The following is a 22,852-nucleotide window of genomic DNA, read 5'->3' on the forward strand; positions in this document are numbered from 1 at the left end:
TATTCCCTCTTATTCCTCCCTTCCCAATTAAGAAAAAGCCACTGGAGATACTGGTCAATGATTTGAAACAGATATGCTGGAAAACTAAACTTGTTCAAGCAGTTTACTGCTAAACATACAACCACCCTCCCTCCCTCCCAAAACAAGTCACACAAACTTAGAATAGCAACACCAAACTGAACACTCACTCTCAAACAAAAGAGTGCGATTTTGACCTGCAAAACAAAAAGTAGTATGATCAAAAATCAGTTATGTATCTTGTGTGAACTATCCACAAAGCCATCTTTTTCAAAACACATTCTTCAGTTGCTCAAAATGAAAACTGTTCTTTAAAAGAAAAACACCACCAAAAACCACAAGAAACAAAGCTTACTCTGAGCATTCCACAAAATATACAGAGGCTGCCTTGGATCCTGATGCAATTTCATATTGTCCCATAGCATCTGAATAAGAACATATTTACTGTCCTCTGACATACAGTTTCGTGGAATCTGAACAGAAGAATGCATACATAAAGATATTTTATTACAAAGTCATGACAGAGGACTTCTGTATTTAAAACATATCTTCACATCTATAGGCCTCATGGTAAAAAGCTTTAATCTTAGAACTGCTGCAAAACCAGAGAAAACAATCTGAACAGTATGTTGGTGATGTAGCAAATGAGTATTTTACATATCTTCCTACAGTCCTAAAATCAGAACTTCCTTCTACTGCTTAACTAGTCATCAAACTGCAATAAAACCAACTAGAAACTTATCTTCTTTATAACTGAGGATCATAAATTACAATGTGACTAGTACAAGCTAAACACCCCACACAAGTACTGCTGAGCCCAAGTACTGGAGTTACACATACTTTCCTTCAGTTGACACATTCTTTACCAATTCAGGACTGAGCCCAGAATATTGTAAGACACATTTCTAAGAGTTACTGAATTATTTAATGATTTCCTATACGGGAAAACAAGCACTTCTCATATGTCAATATTTCCTAACTGATTCCATACCTTGGAGTTTTTATTACAGTGCTCAGAAGAAAGTATTAATCCTGGTAAGTTGCTGGGCAAGTCCAAGCGTCTGAAATACCACACCAAATTCCAGAACACAATAGGATGATGATCTACAAAGTCTGCCACTGTTATTGCATGATCCCCTTCATTTTCAAGTAAGCTTTCAAGCTCTTTCCATACCACTAGAGGACTGAGATAAGGAACCGTTATAGGATCAGGACTAGGTAAGCGCCATTCTAGGCCCAAGGAATCCTATGGTAAAAAAGAAAAAATGCCATTAGTTGGAATGTAACTATCTTTACAAAGTCTTATGAATGCTTTTGTTCCGTATGAGACACACCAACATCTAAAAGCTACAAACTAATATTAGTTTAAATAATAAAACCTAGTATTTCTCATAATTTGGTATGGTCAGTTCTATTCTCCCAATTAGTGCTGTTTCACACTTCTCTAATCTATTGCACACTTTAAAAAAATTACATTTAAGGTAGAAAAACTACACACTGTTGGTCCTTGCAAAGTAGCAGGCAGGCTACCAGTAGGAATGATATGGCTGATCTTCTGGTTTTCCTTCTCATCTTCTTCCAATGGACCAAAAGTACTGATACTCCTTGCTACAGGGTGACTTGTACATTCTGACCCAGAGGTATTTTGCCGTCTTCCTGAGGGGATCTGGATACTTCTGGCACAAATATTGTCATGCTGCTTTGATTTGCTGGGGGGGGGTGGGGGGGAAGGGGAAAAAAAAAAAGTTAAGAATCTCAGCTTTTTGTTTTACTCCAAGTGCTCAAATATGTTCACAAACAGAGAGAAATAAACTGGAAAAAATCGACCTGACACCTCAAATTCTACCTTGTCAGCCACCACACTCGTTCATGTTACACTGCAAGTTTTATTTCCCCTTGCACTGATAATGAACACAAACATCCTAAAAGAGTTCATAAAATTTGCAGAATTACAGATGCCTACTTGAATTTTTATATTAGGGATGAAATGGTAAACACCATGCTGAAAAAGCATGATGTGGCCAACTTGGAGATATAGGAGAAGCACCAAGAAGATCCTCTCTCAAATCGATTTCTCCTCTTCAGAGAGTATCTTATTAAATTTATTTCTTTTGGTAAGGAATACATGCATATCCGCAGAGAACCTGAGCAATTTCCATGCAGAGAACGCAGGTTTACCTGTTTGAATTTATATCTTCTTGAACAGACATTAGAGATGTAGCAAGGCCAACAGTAGCTGCAGTGTTACAGGACTTCCCACTCTGATTTGAAAAAAGTGATGGGAACTGCATGTTTTCTGTAGAAGGGCTGGACTTCAGAAAATAACTGCAGGGAAAGCAAAAGCTTAGTATTATCTAAAAAAAAAAAAAATATAAAATCAAACAAAAACCACTTCACAATTATGAGCATTCAAAATTGAGGAAAATTCAAATAATGTTATTACCGTCCAGGTCGCCGAAGATCTCTGATTTCTATGCTTAAAAAAGGCAGAAATAAATTGCCACAAAATGGACACGTGGTGTTGAGATTTGAATCATCTGCTGTCCACCCTGCCATGATTTCTTCATCATGAACCAAACAGTCACAAGTTCGACATCGTGAACAGCTTGAGATGAGGACCTGCATACAGCAGATAACAGAACTCCACTATAACACATTCTCAAAACTACTACTCTTTTAGAAAGCAGTTAAAACTATAGCCAAAATCTTTGCCCTTAGAAGACTACTACTCACCACTTGCACACAAGTTCAGTCACATATCTGCTCCCAGGCTTTAGGTTGGAACATTTGGGTATAAACTTACATATTTCAGAACAACTATTAAATCTTAAATCCAAACTGCATTAACAGACAGCTGATACGATAAATGACTGGAATGAGCATTGTCTGAAAAATTCATTAAATGCAGGCCTTTGTTCTATTGTAGCAAGTAGACTGGGATCTGGAACTATGCTCATGAAATAAATATACTTTAGCTAAGTGGGTTACGTGATCCTTTTATAGCTTCCCACAGTGAAACCAGCCAGTTATTCAATAATATTTTTATTGACAATAACGTCATTTGTAAGCTGTTTGCAAACATAACCATACAGGACTATTTATGCAGCTATATAAATTATTCTTAGAATTTAAACAATCTTCTGTAGTAACTGTCAGTATAATAGAAATGAGGGGAAAAAAAGATGAAAATGACCAGTCACTAATCCAAATCCACTGAAACAACCAAAAAAAAAAAAAAAAAAAAGAAAAAAGAGCCACCCAAACGCAGTGTAACAGTGAAAAGCAAAATGATCTTACTAGAAGCTACAACAAGAAATTGCTAGTCATCTATTCTGTATTTTTAAATGTATAGTGCTATTTAAAGACTTGATATTTTCACTTTAAGCAAAATTAGCTGCACAGTTCAGATACCTGAATTCAATGGCATCCAGTTCTCAAACTTTTGAAAACTGCAGCTTTAAAGACCAAAAGATGTGACTACAATAAAGACATTTATAGAGCAGCATTTGAAAGGAAACCTACTCTGTCACAGAAATATTTATCTGTTTTTCACTGGATTAGTTTTAAGCTGTGAACTTTAACAAAGATTCAGACAGCATTTATATTTAAAGACATATGCTTTTAGCGTATCAATTAAAATCAATAAATCATCTTGTACCTCCATAGCGTAGTTCTGAAACACACTGGTACTACTTGTACTGCAAGAAGATACCAACTCTGATTTGTCAGGTAAAGGGAACTTTGAGAGAGAACCTATTAACAGAAGAAACCCAAAGTATTAGTTATTCAAAATATGCATTTTTAGTAAACTGTTTTTCTGGTCAAACAACACTGCAGTTCTAAAATGTGTGACAGAAGACGCAACAAATAAGATATATTCAACAGAAAGAAACGTGAAGCTGGACTGTGAGTCTGCCATCTCCCAAGCACCAACAACGGCAAAAATAAAATCTACCAACATAGAATTTCCGTATGTTCAGCTTTCTTCTTTTACAACAGTTGGTAGTTTGTGTGACGGGTGCACTCCACCCCCCCTTAACCAAACTAGCAGTCGTTTGGTACAGGCTCCAAAGGAGGTAAAGGCCTGAGCCGTAGCTGGGCCAAGAACTCCTCTAGGAAACCCACAAAGGAGCAGAGCAACACAGCGAGAACAAAGGAAGTTGTGGGTACAAGGAGTCTCGTGCATACCTCTGCCGTTGTGTGCAATTTGACTACGAGCCGACCACTTTATCCCATAAATATGACAGCCTAAGCGAGCCTTCTTTGAGCTCTCCCTGCTAGGCAGTGTGGCTGCATGGCGGCGATCTCCCCTTGAGCTGGAACACCTCTCAAGGTTGCTCCTTGAAGCAACGAGATCCTTTACCAATGACAGATCGTTGGATGAGTCCAATTTGAGTTCTCCCTCAACGGCAACTGGACTGCACGCCAGGCAACTCTCCCTTGAGCAGGGATGCCTCTCATTGTTAAGAGGTATTAGTCGTTTAGCTTAAATAAGTAAGTTTTAAAATAGAATTAATCACTTAGAGTTATAATGTTGTGTGATTTAGTATGCTGTTTGCTTAGGCTTTACTTACTTCGCATGAGTAGCTAGATTTGCTGAACTTGTACTGAACATGTACCTACTTAGTCAAAACAGGGGCCTCCAGAGCCAGCGTAAATCAGAAAATAAGGAGGTTTCAAGGCTACAACCATCAACAGCAGCTGCAACTCGACAAGATAACAGCCTGTCTGGAGACAGTGAAGGAATCCAATAAGGGGTCAGAAGATCTCAGACCAGAATCACTATTGGACCAAAGGGTGCGTGGAAGGCGCGTGAAGAGAGTGTGAAGAGCGCGTGAGGGGCGGGTGAATAGTCTGTAAGGGTATAATTGCCCAGGGATTTCTTTGTTCGGGTCGGTCCCTCCCCAGAGGCACCCAGCTTGAGCGGATCCTGCTGCTGTACCACTCCATTAAATTATTTATATGATTCGATGCCTGAGACTCTGTTTCGGGAAATCCAGAGTTCGAACTTTGGAGCGAACTAGCACTGGATGCCTGGACAGAAGGTAAGTGATTAATAGCATGCTGAACTTTGAATTCCTAACTAAGTGATCTAAAGGATTGATTGTGCACATATAATTCCATTAGCCATAAACCGTTGACCAAGTCTGGGACTAAGTCTGGATCCAGCCGCACCTAGACTCCTCTCCGAGAAGGAGTTTAGAAAGCAAGGGGGTCCACTCTGAACCTCGTGACTCAACGGGAGGGTCTCCCTTACTTTTTTGCATCTCCTGTCTCCGTGTAAATCATTCTAAATCAACTCCAACTTGATTTTCTTTTGTATGTCTCTTCTATACAGTAAGTAATAGAGTGAACCTTGCCATCAAACTCTGGTAAGTGGCACTTTTACAAATTCCTGTTAAAAATCACTTTTGCCAATACCTTTGATGGTGATTTTAAATGATCTAAAACACTTCTAAATCAGGATCTGTGACAAATTGGCATAGTCAGCAGGATGGCAAGTAGTATTACTAATTATTTACAGAGGCATGGAATAAATCCGACTCCCAGATTCTCAGAAGAATGGGCTCGTGATAATTGGCATGATTGGAAAGCTGTGGAAGAACAGCTAAAGGTGGCCGGGGGCCATATAAAGGATGAAAAAGGAAAAGAAATTATTTGTAAGATGTTAGGCACCTGCCTAGAAGCCGCTTGTCAGGACAGGAAAAACCTAAACAGAGAAAAACAAGATCTGAGAGGGGAAATCAGAGGCAGAAAGGCAGCTGAGTTATTACTGTCCTTGAAAATTGAGCGGCTGCAGAAACAGTTACAGGAACAAAAGGAGAAAAAACAAAAATTGAAAGAAAAGGTTCAGATGATGCTTATGCAGACTCCTCATCCCCCTGACATTTTACAGATTAGGAAGTTAATTGCATCCACTGAAAAACAGGATGGAAATACATGGGGTGACCCTGATCATAGCAAACAAGGGAAGAACGATTCTTTGTTTCCCTCAAATCCCCCTGAATATGAAGCCAGACCCATCATTAACATAAAACAGTCTCAAGGATCTCGGAGTGGTGTTCCACGATGTACTGTACGAGCTACTGCCTGGGATCCGTTACAACTGGCAAATATACGAGAAAAATTCAGCAGAAAGCCAGGTGAAACTGCAACTGAGTATTTGTGGCGAGTCTGCATAACTGGTGGTGACCAAATAAAGCTGAGTGGAAATGAAGCAAATGGCTTTTGGGGTCCCAGAGTTTTCTTAAATTTAGGACCCAACCCAGCAAATGGATCCCACTCTATCACCAGCCGAGTAGCTTATTGGGCTGGAGGAATAGACGCTACGGAGCGAGGTGAACCCTCCATAATCCCCATAAGATCCCTTAACGAGCTCTCTACAGCCATTACAAAAGCTGCCTGCATACAAGCCATGCATAAAAGAGAATCCAATGATATCCCAATAACTGCCACAATTGATTATGTAATGTTAAAACCACTACTTAGAGGAGCCCCAGCAGTTCTTAAACCCTACTTAATTGCAAAACGGCATAAAATTAAGAGAGACACAGAATGCAAGAAGGGATTAGGTAGCCATGACCCCTGCATCCAACTCCCTACCTGGGCAGAATTAATGTACAGCATTATAAACCGTGCCCGTGAGATGGGGTGGGATGATCTGTTAGCTGGAAAATCAGACCCAAGACCCCGAACAGGAGATCAAGTGAGACCAATAAAACAAACACCCTCCCAGGGAACAGGAACTAGACCAAGGGAGAATATGCCTAGAGATCCAAAAGCAGAGCCTCGGGACTGGAGACATGAACTGTGGAAGAAAGCATTGGCACTAGGCATTCCCACACCTCTGATTCAGAGGCAGCCTGCTGGCATTGTCCTGAGTCTGATTGAAGCATTCCAGAAAAGAGATAACAGTGAAAGGAAGGAGCATATTACAACTTCTCCGGTGCCAGTCCCTAGAAAGGGAGACAACACCTTAAGGAGGAATTGCAGGTCACGAGGCCAAAAAACGAGCAATGCCAGGACAGCGACCAGGCCTGCCTGTCCAGCAAGTGGAATCTTACCAATGGATAAATAGCAATGGCCCATATATTCTCATTCTAGTTGGTCCTTGATGACAATTGGTGAAATTGCTAATAGATATGGGAACACAAATTTCAATATTAACACAACAGGATGCCGAGAAGCTGCATGTGCAACCTGGACGGCAAAGAGTTAAAATTTCCAGAATGAACAGAGCAAGTGTTGTGTGCTCAACCGTGAAAATTAATTTATGGCTCCCAGGCAAGAAGCGCGTGCGGTCTATTCACTTTGCAGTTAAAGATCACAATGAAAATATCTTGTGTTTCGACGTTTTGAATGGCTGAACCTGGTGCCTGCCAGATGGCAGCGTGTGGTCCTTCAGTTCAAATGTCAACCCTAAACCTGATAAAAATCGGGAGGCTATAGTGCTTGTACTCTGTGCAGCCCCTGCACTCCGATTCAAAGATTACCAATGTACCACAATAACTGACAGCATTACAGCCAGGGCAACCCGTCATGGTGAATTTACCACAAATTAGAACTGTACCTATGACTAACTAAACCTTGTGGCCCGCTTGCCTGGGAAGCTATAGATAACAGTAGTGCAAAACTTAGTTAGTGCATGGTAGATTTTTCCTTCTTTCTAACGGGGTAACCTGTCCGGAAAACCCCACCGAGACCAGCCTATTTACCTTTTTGTCTTGCAGCCTTCTCCAAGATGAAAGTAAGATACATCACCCTACTGCTGTTGAAGATTTCAGTAACACGTACTTATGGAGAACATCATTGGTGGGAAACTCTTCTTGGATGGTCACCAACAGCAACGGGAACTTTGAATTTAATGCTTCAACCAGTTGTGATTTTGTTAGCTCTAACAATATTATGCTTACTACTTATAATCATTTTATATGTAAAGGTTTGGTACATAACTAAGCAAATACTCCCTGCTCATCATAAGGAATACCCCAATGATTTAATGAATAGTAATATTTAATACTAAAAGCTATTAGCTTACTGTGGAGCAGCAAGTGTGCCAACATAGTATATAAATAACATTAATTTGGCACTTAAACCAAACAGTTTATCTAATAATTGGACTCTTACCACTGATCTGCAAAACGCCACATATTTATGACATAGAGGCAAGAGGTAACCGTACTACCACTCTATGAGTTGATAAGTGGATTGACTGTAGTCACGGGGTGGAGTGTGACGGGTGCACTCCACCCCCCCTTAACCAAACTAGCAGTCGTTTGGTACAGGCTCCAAAGGAGGTAAAGGCCTGAGCCGTAGCTGGGCCAAGAACTCCTCTAGGAAACCCACAAAGGAGCAGAGCAACACAGCGAGAACAAAGGAAGTTGTGGGTACAAGGAGTCTCGTGCATACCTCTGCCGTTGTGTGCAATTTGACTACGAGCCGACCACTTTATCCCATAAATATGACAGCCTAAGCGAGCCTTCTTTGAGCTCTCCCTGCTAGGCAGTGTGGCTGCATGGCGGCGATCTCCCCTTGAGCTGGAACACCTCTCAAGGTTGCTCCTTGAAGCAACGAGATCCTTTACCAATGACAGATCGTTGGATGAGTCCAATTTGAGTTCTCCCTCAACGGCAACTGGACTGCACGCCAGGCAACTCTCCCTTGAGCAGGGATGCCTCTCATTGTTAAGAGGTATTAGTCGTTTAGCTTAAATAAGTAAGTTTTAAAATAGAATTAATCACTTAGAGTTATAATGTTGTGTGATTTAGTATGCTGTTTGCTTAGGCTTTACTTACTTCGCATGAGTAGCTAGATTTGCTGAACTTGTACTGAACATGTACCTACTTAGTCAAAACAGGGGCCTCCAGAGCCAGCGTAAATCAGAAAATAAGGAGGTTTCAAGGCTACAACCATCAACAGCAGCTGCAACTCGACAAGATAACAGCCTGTCTGGAGACAGTGAAGGAATCCAATAAGGGGTCAGAAGATCTCAGACCAGAATCACTATTGGACCAAAGGGTGCGTGGAAGGCGCGTGAAGAGAGTGTGAAGAGCGCGTGAGGGGCGGGTGAATAGTCTGTAAGGGTATAATTGCCCAGGGATTTCTTTGTTCGGGTCGGTCCCTCCCCAGAGGCACCCAGCTTGAGCGGATCCTGCTGCTGTACCACTCCATTAAATTATTTATATGATTCGATGCCTGAGACTCTGTTTCGGGAAATCCAGAGTTCGAACTTTGGAGCGAACTAGCACTGGATGCCTGGACAGAAGGTAAGTGATTAATAGCATGCTGAACTTTGAATTCCTAACTAAGTGATCTAAAGGATTGATTGTGCACATATAATTCCATTAGCCATAAACCGTTGACCAAGTCTGGGACTAAGTCTGGATCCAGCCGCACCTAGACTCCTCTCCGAGAAGGAGTTTAGAAAGCAAGGGGGTCCACTCTGAACCTCGTGACTCAACGGGAGGGTCTCCCTTACTTTTTTGCATCTCCTGTCTCCGTGTAAATCATTCTAAATCAACTCCAACTTGATTTTCTTTTGTATGTCTCTTCTATACAGTAAGTAATAGAGTGAACCTTGCCATCAAACTCTGGTAAGTGGCACTTTTACAAATTCCTGTTAAAAATCACTTTTGCCAATACCTTTGATGGTGATTTTAAGTGATCTAAAACACTTCTAAATCAGGATCCCTGACAGCTTGGAAACAAATTTTACAGATTAAGTAATTCATACCCACACTTTCTGACTGTGCAAAAACTGGGGAAGGATAAGAGGTGCTGCTTGTGACACTTCTCTTTGCCACACTAAACGAGCCAGCCTCCCCTGAGCCTCAGGGTGCCCCAACCCCCTGGCCATGATGGCAGCCTCCACCGCCCCTCTCCGGTTCCTCCACATCCCACAAACTGGAAGCCAAAGCTGGGCATGCTCTTCTAGGTGCTAAGTGGAGGGATCTAAGTAGACAGATCTTCCTTTCAACCTGGTTCTGCTTAGGACGGTATGTACTCTCCATAAGAACAGTAGCACAGAGATTGATGACAGTCACTAGCAACTATCCAGCGCAGATTAGGAAAAAAAAAAAGTCTGTCTGATAATCATCTTCAACACTGGCTTATAGAAAATTATAACAATTTTCCAAAAAAGGTTTCTACTACATTTAGAAAACAAAATCAGACTAAAAATTACCATTTGAAAGTTTTTGTAGATGTTTTCTGGAGATTTGTAGCTTACACAAATAAGATGATTACATGAATACTGAAGGACCCAAGGGCTCTTATTTGCATAGCTGTAACATCCAGAAACTTATTCACGGACAGGATGTTACTGTGCAAGTTATTCCACAAGAAGGAACACCCAAAACAAGGTTCTACAATAAAAATATCCGTAGGTATGGACATATCTGTATGAGTAATAGTTTTCAGGTAGGAAAAGAAAAATTTACTTCTTCCACAAAAAGGACTAATGACTAGGCTGATCCCAAACTGAGAATTATGAAAGAACAACTTCTAAAACTGGAAGATTTTTGTCCAGATTGATGAATGCAATGCAAAAGCTATCTCTTACCACACTGGTCAAATTGTTTTGATGAGCCATCGTGGGAAGCTGTGCTTTCTAGGCTTGTTCTGCTGAGGCCAATACCCTTAATTTCTGATGTGGTATTCTCCTGAGGAGAAGCACTTTCAAAATCATTGCAGACATCTTCATCAGTTAGAGAAGTAGATTCTGAGTCCAGAGCTCCAAGAGATGAAACACTTGCTCGATCTGAATTTTGATCCTGAGAGAAGAAAACGAATTCTACTGAGAAAACGAAAAGGAAAGCAAAAATATTTCTGAAAATAAGAGGTAGCCTTCTTTGTCTCAATAAACTCAAGGCATGAACTTCCCTCCTTGGAAAAATCATTCAGCTCAGAGCTGTATTCAGAACTGATGTAAAACAAGGCAAGTTTCACTCAAAGTTAAGTAGCTACATGAGAATTCTTTTTAAAAGATTCTTCTAATAAAAATATCTAAATGAAAACTTAAACATTTTAATCCTATAAATTTTTTCAAACATTGCTATAAAAGTTAGCAGCAGTCATAGGAATACGTTAGAATAGGCACAGCATCATTAACACTGTAATTAGTCTCAGATTGGTTTTAAGCATGTTAGGACAATACAACAACAGCAAACTGCGTCTATTTTCATTCCCAAGGACTGGGAACAAAATGAGTCTTGGTTTGAGTTGGTAGCAGCAAAACTTTCTAACCAAATGACCTCAGTTCAAAATTAGCCTTAAATCACTTTGGTAATCAATAGAAGCAGATTTCCCTTTTTTCATAAAAGCAGTAAAGAATTAAAAACATTTTTTATTTAAGTATTTTTCCTTTAGGTAAATAAGGGAAGGCAGAGCAGTCTTCTCTGCCCTGTCAACACACTGCAATATACTTATATTTTCCCATTAAATACACTCTGAATCCATGCTATACCAAAATTTTGCTTGATTCAGGACAATAAAATTAGGATCCTGGCAATTCAAACATGATTAAAACAACTTAATGCACATAGTCTACCATGATGCATGTCATTCAAATGGGGGGGATTCGTCGCATAGGAGTCAGTGATTAAACTTTTACAAAGCTTTTTCCTTAATTTATAGGAACTTAGGGGTTTGGGGTTTTTTTTTGGGGGGGGGGGGGATAATAATAAAAGTTTACCTTTGAGGATGCAGCATACATTGTAAATTTTGAGTACCACTTGCTAGCTTTCTCTGCAACCCCTTTTCCAGCAGAAAACATGCTGCTTTTTAGAACATCAAACTTAGGTGTTAACAGCATATCCAAGTTGAATGATGGTGAAGACACAAGTGTTAATGCACTATTTGCATCCTGTGGCTGTTCCTTTGCTGGACTGTTTGGGGAATAAGCTGGGGAGGACCACAGCCTGTCTCTTGGCCTTTCTTCATTTTTTGCGTGATAACTCTTGGATTTGGTAAGACTGGATGGCCTTGGGGAATTTGGGGGAAGGCTGGACCTCCTACAAGGTTGGATTACTGTTGGGCTCTTTTTATTAGCATTTCTGTCATCATAGGGTTTTTGCAACTCAATGCTTGGGGCACGACTTGACAAAGGGCTGCTCATATTGTTCATGTACATGACTATTTCTTCAGCTAAATCTCGTCTTGCGGATGGAGTAGAAACACTTCTATCATCCTCCTCATCATCATCCTCTTTCTGCTGTTCCGTCTCAGCAACGAGCAGAGACAGTGGATCAAATCCAGTTTCAACATCTGTCTTTTCAACTGGCTTTACTGGAAAGCTGCTCTTTCTTTGCAGCCTTCTAGATTTTTCACTGGAGGATTTCACTGCTGTAGATGTTTCAGGTTCTGCATCCAAGTCTTCCAGGTCAAAGATAACAGGAGATTCTGTTTTATCTGTAAAACTGCAATCAAAAGCTGCATCTTCATCACTAGATTCTTTCTCCAGGCTTTCTCTCTTAGAACCTAAAGAGGAAGTTCTGATATTAAGAGTTTTTGGCCTTATGCTTTTCTGTAATGCACTAGACAGGATTTTGGCATCAGCTCCTAGTTTTTCAACAATTTCTCCAGGGTTTGCTTCCTGATTGATTCTATTTATCATGAGTCCCACCAAGCCATCTCCACTCAGGTTACGGCTCCTGCCTTCCCATGGTATCTCCCTTAAGTCAGGTTCTATTGCACTTTTATGTCTCTTCCTTAAGGATTTACTTTTTATGGCTTCTGCTTCACTGGCATCCTCAAAAGATGATGTAAAGAGCAATCCTACAGAACTCTCTGAAAAACAGATGAAACAAGGTGCTTTATTTCTTGCTATGCAAATAAACTAAACAAAATTACAAAAGAATGCTAATTTGTCTCATCTTTCAAACAATTTACAACACACAGTTGGAATTCACTATGTTAATTGTGCCAGTGGTTCAAAAGTTGAGTTGACCATGCTCATGACTTTTAGGAAGGGTCAGACGATAAAACATTGAAAAGGGAGTCAAATCATACAACTCAAGAGTACTTTGAGAGACACCAACAAGATACATTTGGTTTCCTCTTTTAGAGACCTACTCCATTTTAAAGAGGTTTGAAAGCTAGGGACAGCAAAGGTATCTAGGAAATGGTGAAAAAAGGCAACACTTTCTAACCTGATGAATTAGAAATAGAGCCAACAAAAGAAGTTATTGACAGAGAAATCTCTATTGTTTTGCCAGAGCATAAAGATGCAGTCTTTAAAGTATGATATTACAGTATTTTAAGCACAGCTGACAGTATTATAATAACCAGATTTGACATTACTAAAGACTTGTGAAAATGCCTGAAAGTTTCTATTAATTGTACTGCATAGAAACCTCTTGTCCATCCTGAAGGAATTTATCAGTTTCTGGAAGTTAGAAGAAAATCAAGACCTGGGATTTTGTACGCAGATGTTAACTGTAGCAAAAAAAAAAAAAAAAAAAGCAAACAAGAAAAAAAATCTGGAAATGCAGAATATTCAGACACATCTCCCTGACTCAGCATATGCAGACTCTAGCCTAAACTCGGTCCCACAAAGTTGCTGCCACAAATTTCATTGGCCACTGCCACTACACCAATAAAGTACTGTAAGTTTTATGGACAACAGAACTCAGGCACACTGCTTAAAGCTCTTATTAGAAATAGAATATACATAGACAAAACTGCACAAGAATCAAAATCCATTTTCTCTTCCACTCACCCGTGCTAGCTTCTGCTACTGTATTGTCAACTGTACCACTGAGCCGCACTATGCTAGAAGCCGCTTTGGGATTACTTGAGTTCTGATAATTTAGTTTAGGTAGGCAGTCACCACTCCCTTTTGCACTCTCCGCTTCAGACACTGTACGTAGAAAAGGACAGACAGTTCTTTAGAATCAAAGCAACTTAATTTAAATCTCGTTTCTATTACCTATTAGATGTTTTATGCAGGACTAAGTGACAGCATGTTGTACACATCCCATGATGCACAGGCTGATATCTACTTGGGTAGATGTTTTCAAGATGGAACAACTGAACTATGGATATTTAATTCCCAGCATTACTTTTCTAACTGGAAGTTCTATAAGCTTCTGTACACAGAGTCCAAGTAACAAGTACTTGCATACCAAAATTTGTGGTGCTGTGGAGACTAATACCACCCTTGTTCACTTGCAAAAGATAGGCATAAGATTATTTTCTCCTGCCTTTGAAAGAGCTCAGGGCCAATTAACCTATATTCATACAAATCTCATTACCCCCAAGACCATGACTACACAAGAGAAGTGAAGCAAATGTTGCAGTATTTATATTCACTTCTTTCAGATATGAAGGACAAGTTCTGTTGTCAGGTGGCTATCCAAAACAGACAACTACTTCTTTAAAGGTATTCAAGCAACTTAATATTCTCAAGTTGTCTTCAAAAGTACAAAACATTTTCAGCACATAATATTACTATATAGAGCCACAAACTTGTCTTAATTATGACTAAAAATAATACAAGCTTTCAGCAGAATTCAGATTTCCTGCATCCTCAAAAGTTTCATTAAACCTAAATAACCTGCCTGCTATCTTACATGTATGTTCTTATGATGGGTAATGCACAAATTTTCAAGCAAACTGAAGAAAAAATACTAATGCTAGAAGGAAGACTGTGGTGAAAAGAAAACACTGAGGTAACTTTTCTGGTTCCATATTTTCTCATACTTTTACACCGCTTCTACTTAACAAGGGGAAAGTTAACACAAATAGTAGGGTAAAGCACACCGAAAAATTTAAATAATTATATTAAGAGAACATTTATTATGAAGAGTATTTTCAATGAATATATATGGGAATCTATAGTACTTATACATTTTTTACCACACAATCTGATCTGCTATATGCTTGCAAAAAGTCTATGCTGCTCAACTGCAGTTAAGGGAATCATAAGCAGCAGATGTAAAACCTGAAGGAAAAAAAAAAAAAAAGGTCCACAGCAAACCCAAAGCCCTTCTCATTTCTGATACGTATCCTAGATCTCTCTCACAGACCTGCAAAAATTCAGCTGTTCTCCTCTTATGGGATGTATAAAGAAAACAGACTGGTAAAAAAGGCTTTCCTGTAGATTACACCTATAAAGCAATTTAATTTTTTTAAAAGACAAAACATTAAGCTGTAATTACCATTAAGCCTTTATATTATCATTATCGCTTACTTGAAACAGAGGAGGGAAAAAAGAACTGTAATATTAAAAGTTAAACCATTAGACATCCAGAAAATTACATTTAGAGAAAAGAACTTAAGGCATGGGCATAAACTGGCATTATCACATACACTCACTGTAAAACAAACGAACAAACAAAAAAACCACAACCAAAACAACAAAAAAAAAACCAACCAAAAAACTCCCCACATCTGCCCCACTTAGCTTTTGCTGAAATCCCTATTTATCCACAATGAACTAGCTATCTGTATTCACAAGATACATACGAGAACTGGAGTCACTCTCTCTCTTGTCCTCTTTTTGTTCTTGTATATCTTGAAGACAAGTTTTGCCTTGCCTGGCGTCTTCTTTGAATGATGTGTTATTGCCAAAGTCTGAAAGTCCCCCTATCATAACAGGGCAATGACACAATAAAGACAATTATGGTATTTAATAGCGTGACATTGTTGAACAGAATAAATTAAATATCCACAACAATTCAAAGGCCTCTTATCAAGTACATTCCAATTAACAGTGAACATTCTGCCACAAAAAAAAAGTGAGAAACGTGATTGGCTTACTTTGACAGTATAAACATTGAAGCAATGCTCTACAGGGTGAAATTCAAGGAGTAATATGCAACATTTCTTTTAAAATACTGTACTAAAGCACTGCTTGTCTGTGAATCTGTTGCCTGGTTTATTTGATCACAATGTCACATCTTTTCAAGAACTCTAAAAGGCATCTAAACATGGTTTCATTTTAGTGTAGTATGTTCCTCCATGAGTCTGTTTGCAAAATAAGACTAAAATAAAAATAACCAACACAACCCAATCCCCCCCCCAGCAAACATTCAAGCCACTATCCAGTCATTCTTAAGACATAACACTGCCCCAAGTGTAATTAATATAGTGTGATTGATTGATTGATTTCAAGAACCAAATTTACTTAACACTAACATGGTTGTTCCTCCTCCAGGCTGTTATAAAGCATCAGCACCAAAATAATATTCTGGAATTTATGGAAAAATTTGAGGAGTGCCTGAAGAGTCAGCATGCATATTAGCTATTTGCTTTCAGGCAAAGAAATCTCAAAAAATCAGATAATGTCAAAAGCAAATACCATTATTTATATAAATGACAATTACTTAGTAAAGGACTAATTACACTTCCTTAGTTTACATGGTCTGAGTTGCAACCAACATTGCTAAGCTCTTATATACTGCTTTGCACAGATGGGCTTCAAAAAAGTGGTTTATCAGGAAGGTCAGCTACTTGAAGAACAGGCAGAAATAAAGTAGACTTGTTCAAGGTAATCCAGAAGGATAGTGATAGAGAGCCAGAAGTAGGACTGTAGTCTCCTGAGTCTAGGAAAAATACTTTAGCCATAAGGTCATCATATCTATTCTGTTTGTCAGGGCAAAGATTTATTTGTACGTATTTGGAATCATAGAATAGCCCTGGTTGGAAGGGACCTGGAAAGATGATTTGGATGATCTTCATACATTTATACACACATATTGTGAAGGTCTTCCAAGGTCAACTACAACTAAACTAACTATATTGCTGGTACTTTAAAATGTACCAGCCTATCTTGCCTTACTAGTAGTAAGTTATAATTACTGTGGATAGCAGCACCTATGAAAAATACAAACTACAGGTAATCACCAGCATGGTAATATAGCCATTTGAACACATCACGTAAATCTTTACTGGAAAGAAAAGGAAAGAAAACCAAAATTTACAGCCTCAAATATTGTACTTATCTTCTACACAAAAATAAATACGGTCATTTCAGTTGGTATGCAGAACTGGCAAACAGTACTACAAGCTCAAGGACTAGTTCTAGTTGCTTCTTAATTAACATCAAAAAGGGGGAAACCAAAAAAAAAGGCAAGGCTGGACAGAAGTTTCTGCCAGTTATGAGACTGGCTATTGTATGAACTAGGATAATTATTGTATCGCTTTCAGGTTCATATCTTGTCTCCATGAAGAGCTGATACAATAAATAAAGAGCAGCCTATTTTGGATTCACAGACAAATGAAAAAGCTGGTTTTTAAAAATTATGCAAGAACTTTTTTTTTTTCCTCTAAAACGGTTTTATCACCAAATTCACAACAGAAAGCTTTTTCAAATACTTTTCTTATCAGCACGAAAATAAAAAAAGAAAAGGATGTGAATACTCTACCAGGAATGGCTGTATGTGAGGTGCTTGCTGGTAGCTTTTTCAATGCTTTTTTAAACTGTGCTATTCCTAAAACAACATTTCGTATTTTCATCCATAGGAAATAGCCACCTCGATTGCTTGAGGGCCAGGTACTTTCCAAAACAGCCTATTTTGGAAATATCAGAGTCAAGTAAAGTCATCTTAAGGAACAGTCAGGTATGAAATCATTAACTTAAATTTCAAATTGGGTTACATTGGCAGTTATAAAGTAGACTTCCAAACCTACAAAAACAAAGACAACACAATTATTCTGTCTTGTATTTCTTTCAGTTACTAGAAATGGCAGAATTAGATCTGAACTGCTCCCTTATTTTGCTTGCTTCTATTTGCACGGATAAAAATGCCTCTTTTTTTTTTTTTCTCCTCTTTCAAAAATACATACCTTATTGTAGTAGCCATAAGTAATGGCATTAGGGTCAACACCAGCTTTCTGCATTTCAAAAAGCACTCTCACTGCTAGCACAGGCTGACCATACTGTCCACACAGTTGCATGAGTACTCGGTAGCATACCTGAAAATACACACAAGTTAGCATTGTGCTTCTATAGTCAAACATGTACACCATTCAATAAAACTCATGGGCTATTTCTGGTATTCTGGGGTTGACTTATTTTACCTCATCAGGTGGATCTATTTTTTTGGTATGCATTTTTTGTAGCACATCATACGCAGTTCTCAGAGCCCTGACTTTTGAATGGCACACTTTCACATACGCAGGAAGGCAGATAAACCAAAGACCGTAGCAGTGACGTAACAAACACCTGGACCACATCTGTGGTATGGATGAGTACTTCTTAGCAATTTTATGTGCAGATTTAATTTCCTGTAAAGAATCATAAAGATTATTTGTGTATATTTACACACACATTACACAAACCTAAATATTAAAAACTGAACATGTGTCATTATACCTACAGAAACTGCAACATTAATATGAACAACATACTCAAAGTGGGAAAGAAAATGAAAGCAGAATGAGTAGTACCAAAAACAGTTGCTGTGTGATATTCCCCTCCTAAAAACTTGCATTTCTTTAAATTTATGTCTATTACTTTTGGTCTACATTTTTTGTAAGAAACATTTGAAAGTTAGAGTCCCTCTTAAAGCCCTGGGCACTGAAAAGCAATCAAAAAGTGGTTGTGGAAGCCCAACAGTTTATGCTCATGGAGAATAGTGTGAAGAATGCGGAAGGTATAGGGACAGCACAGCAAATGACAATCTGTACAGGGGCCCTGTATGATACGGTGTAGGCAAGAAGCACAGGTAAACATCCAAAGAACAATTAGCATGGCTACCCTGTTACTGTATCAGTGAAGAACCAGTAGTTAGGCTGCAGCCACTGCCAGTCAGTCTTTACAGCTAAACTCAAGATGAAGGCAGCAAGCTGTCACTTTCCAAAGCACCTCACACTACAAGAATACCTGCAAGTACCTGTTTAGTTCTTCTGAACATTGGTGATGGGCTGTTGGGACTACTGGCTTTTGAGGACAATTTGTTATTTGGTGCTGTGAGAAATCCTTCAGGTCGCTCAAACAAATCTAGTTTTAATACTGGAAATCCGTTATAGCTGTAAAAGAAATGCATCACTTAACTCCTGTAGGGCAGTCCCAAAGTAAACACGTCACATAATAGCAAATGAGATCAATTACAGAGTTCCACTAGAAGCTACACAGGAAACAGAAAACACAAAAGTAAACTTTTAAAGACATCATTGACAAAGTGGTTTACTAATCCATCTGCATGATTTCATAAGACTGCACAGTCTCTTAACCTGTTATTTCAGTGTAAGCAGCTTAAATTGATAAATACATTTGCTTTCATAGCATTTTCTTTCTTTAATGTGTCAAATTCATTAGTATTGATTCTAGTCAATAAAAAAAAAATAAAATCTCTGTGGCTTAGTCCCTAGTGAGCACCACGACAGAGGTGTATAAAAATCAATATGAACAACATCAAACTATCTAAAAGATTAAATTAGATTTAAAAATGTTTCTCAGAATTGATGAAGAAACCAATAGACAAACTCATTTGACATAATTACTAAATTAGTAACACCAGTTTTCAGTGATTCTTTGAAATGTACTCTCTCCAAAGAGCACCTGCAGCTTGTATCATTATCAGTAGTAGCAGCAGGCCAACAGACTGGGTCCATTAATTTCAATTTTAACCTTAAAAAGTGTCAACAGCTAGCACAACGTAATGTGAACACACAGCCACCTTTATCAAGTATGATTGCTTCTGTGTGTACACACACACAAAATCATTAAAACTTCAAAAGAGCCAGCACACTAGCCATTTTACATACACATTTTTACTTGAGCATCATTAAGGGACAGGAAAAATCTGTGCTTCGTGGCTATCACAAGAACCTAGAAACTAAACTCCACAAGGGCAGCTGTTAGGATTTTTGCTAGCATCCTACTGTATCCTTAGGCTACCTGTATTGTAGAGGGTGCTCTTCACCATTTGGCAGATGAGGGATCTCAGGTGGTGTTATGAAAACTGTATGCTCACTCTTGTATGACTCATCCAGCTCTATAAGTCGTGTTTCCCCAGTTCTGTCCATATCTACCTGGAGAAGTTATGTTAAAAGAAAAAGTAGTTACTAGTGTTACTGTATTTTCTGCTGTTACAGCTATATGGTCAAGCAGGACAAAAATCTGTATCAGCATCAAAGGACTGCATCTTAAAAGTAAGGATGCCTTGCAAAGTTATAATGAGAATAGTAAGTGTTGCATCATTTTTGTAAACTTTATTGCAACACAATAATTGATGTTCAATGATATACTCCGAATTGACTGTTTTCAGGTAAATATTATAAGTAGTTGTACAAAGATGTTTATCTTTCTGAATACAACCATTTCTGGAACTGTGTGTCCAACTGCAGCAGTAACTTCAAATTTATTTTTAAATATGAAAATAGGAGCTATTTTTCCCCCTCTATTTTAACCACTGTCCTGGTTTCAGCTGGGATAGAGTTAATTTTCTTTCGAGTAGCTCGTATAGTGCTGTATCTTGGATTCAGTATGAGAAGAATGTTGATAACACACTGATGTTTTCAGTTGTTGCCAAGTAATGAAATGTTTAGACTAAGTCAAGGATTTTTCAGCTTCTCATGCCCAGCCAGCAAGCAGGCTGGAGGGGCACAAGAAGTTGGGAGCAGACACAGCCAGGACACCTGACCCAAACTGGCCAGAGGGGTATTCCATACCATGTGACATCATGCCCAGTATATAAACTGGGGGGGAGTTGGCTGGAGGGGATTGTTGCTTGGGAACTAACTTGGCATCAGTCAGTGAGGGGTGAGCAATTGCATTGTGCATCACTTGTTTTGTATATTCCAATCCTTTTATTCTTATTGTCATTTTATTATTGTTGTTATTATCATAATTAGTTTCTTCCTTTCTGTTCTATTAAACTGTTCTTATCTCAACCCATGAATTTTACCTTTTTTTTTTCCCCAATTCTCTTCCCCATCCCACAAGGTGGCGGGGAGTGAGTGAGTGGCTGCGTGGTTCTTAGTTGGCGGCTAGGGTTAAACTATGACAATCACTGAAAACAATAAAAAACTTTATCCAATTGTCTGATGGATACAGAATCTACGAACAACACTATCTAGCAATTTCAGTCACTTACATAGTCATTAAGGTCATGCTAGTTTGCAGAGACTGCAGAAATACACACACGTTCAAAGAGATAATGGAATAAAAATGTGTGACCTTACCAAAATTAAAGGGGGATAGAAGTAACTGTTTTTCTAAGAAAACAGTAATCTGAAAGGTGAAGGGTAGCTTCACGATTTTTTTTCTCTTTCAGATAACTCAACAGTTGTATGTGTGAAAATACAGCGATCCTGTCCTCTCATAGCTAAGAGATAGAAATTCAGTTCATGGATAACAAAGGCAACATGTAATAATACTATCATTAAACATAAATTATGGCTGCACTTGTTTTGTTTTGAGCTTTGTAACTGGCAATTTGAGCACAAATCTTTGCCTTTGCTAGCCTTGCTGTTGCAGAGAGGAGGAGAAATTTACACTTCCCAACTTAATGCCCCTGCTTTAAAGATAGCAGCAGAGACGTACTTCAAGGCTCCAGGCAAATTTCAAAGCATCAAACTGCAGGATCAAGTGGGAGAAAACTGTCCAACAATTTTACTGAAAGAATTTCATTCCATTGCTTGAGATAAAAAATAAAGAACCAAAGCAAAATTCAGCCACCCCAGACAAGATATTGGGAAACTATGAATTGTGTCCCTTTGAGAAAAAGGGCAGACAAGCCTTTAACTTACAAGCTTCCTACTGCTACTCGTCGCATTACAGAAACCACTAGGAACAAAGCAAATATAACATGTATTACATTCCATCCGAGAGCCTTTACTTGATATTTGTACTGATATTTGTATTGCTTTGTCTCTGATCTTCTGTCACCAATTGCATCTCCTCCAATACCTTAGAAGTACTGCTTTTGCTTGTGGCACTAGACACATCTCCATCTCAAAGAGCTGGCTCTATCAAAAACTATTTACTTTGTAGCACACTGAAAGTGCTTTTTATTCACATATTGATGGCCCCAGTGTTCAACTCAAATACAGTCACAGTTTACATTTATAGCCATTATTTAAATGGTTTACGTGGCAACCAAATTACCACCAAATGGTACGTTATTTCAAAGAAACGAATAAGCAACCTGTGGAACCCAAGGATGCATGTTCTTCACGCTTTAAGAGTTTAGCAACAGAGAATTAATGTACAAAAAGAAGCATATTCCACAGTTCTGTCCCTCCAGTGAGGAGGAAATATATCAAGTAGTTTCGGTAGAATTCTTGAATATTTAAAATTTGATAAACATACAAAGAGGTGTTCTTAATTACACATTTTACTGCACGAGACAGATGGAAAGTATTAGCAAATCGAACCAGCCAAGTAGGAAGAACATATGGCTCCTGAAAAGTAGAAATAAACCAAACCTTACTTGGCAATTTAAATACTTCTAAAGATGTAAAAACCCCACAGTTACAAGTTTCACCAGTGAAATACAATAAAGCCAGTAGCTTAAAGTACAAATGTTTTCTGTAAAGTTTATTCTCATGGCACTGTCGTGAGCATTTTTTTTATAGTGGAAAGAAGCTGCCCACAACATCAACTAGCAAAATAACTGGCATTAGAACAGATGAGTCTCTGCTTCAGCTGTCTAAGTGGCTACTTAACCTTTTAGAAAAGGTGAAAGCTCCAACAGCTCCACAGATTATGTGTAGTCTCACAGTGGCATCACCAACCTGAGCATTACTTTTGCAGAATTGCTTGAATTCCCAGGCAAGATAACTTTAGCTAGGGTATCAACTTCAGTGCCCTCATAAACCATTTTATAAAATGAAATGTAACAGAGACCTCCCATTTTTAAACACTAACTGGCATACAACAAAGCAA

General features: G+C 38.7%; 1 protein-coding gene across 8 annotated transcripts in view; it reads right to left on the minus strand.

Annotated features, from left to right (window-relative positions):
* DENND4A (DENN domain containing 4A) overlaps positions 1 to 22,852 on the minus strand; it is a 64,759-nt gene that overhangs the window by 6,310 nt on the left and 35,597 nt on the right. For 7 of the 8 annotated variants that reach the window (XM_069798608.1, XM_069798604.1, XM_069798606.1 and 4 more), the window contains 16 exons: positions 19,862 to 19,995; positions 18,855 to 18,990; positions 18,040 to 18,246; positions 17,806 to 17,934; positions 17,385 to 17,529; positions 15,484 to 15,603; positions 13,736 to 13,876; positions 11,711 to 12,804; positions 10,580 to 10,790; positions 3,677 to 3,771; positions 2,462 to 2,637; positions 2,197 to 2,343; positions 1,517 to 1,727; positions 1,010 to 1,264; positions 374 to 491; positions 189 to 215 (listed from right to left, as the gene is read on the minus strand). In XM_069798608.1, coding sequence (XP_069654709.1) covers positions 189 to 215; positions 374 to 491; positions 1,010 to 1,264; positions 1,517 to 1,727; positions 2,197 to 2,343; positions 2,462 to 2,637; positions 3,677 to 3,771; positions 10,580 to 10,790; positions 11,711 to 12,804; positions 13,736 to 13,876; positions 15,484 to 15,603; positions 17,385 to 17,529; positions 17,806 to 17,934; positions 18,040 to 18,246; positions 18,855 to 18,990; positions 19,862 to 19,995 — 3,346 coding nt within the window. The remainder of the gene's footprint in view (positions 1 to 188; positions 216 to 373; positions 492 to 1,009; positions 1,265 to 1,516; positions 1,728 to 2,196; positions 2,344 to 2,461; positions 2,638 to 3,676; positions 3,772 to 10,579; positions 10,791 to 11,710; positions 12,805 to 13,735; positions 13,877 to 15,483; positions 15,604 to 17,384; positions 17,530 to 17,805; positions 17,935 to 18,039; positions 18,247 to 18,854; positions 18,991 to 19,861; positions 19,996 to 22,852) is intronic. The other variant, XM_069798610.1, reaches the window with a different exon arrangement.

Source organism: Haliaeetus albicilla, chromosome 12 (genome assembly GCF_947461875.1).
Source record: "Haliaeetus albicilla chromosome 12, bHalAlb1.1, whole genome shotgun sequence".
NCBI lineage: Eukaryota > Metazoa > Chordata > Aves > Accipitriformes > Accipitridae > Haliaeetus > Haliaeetus albicilla.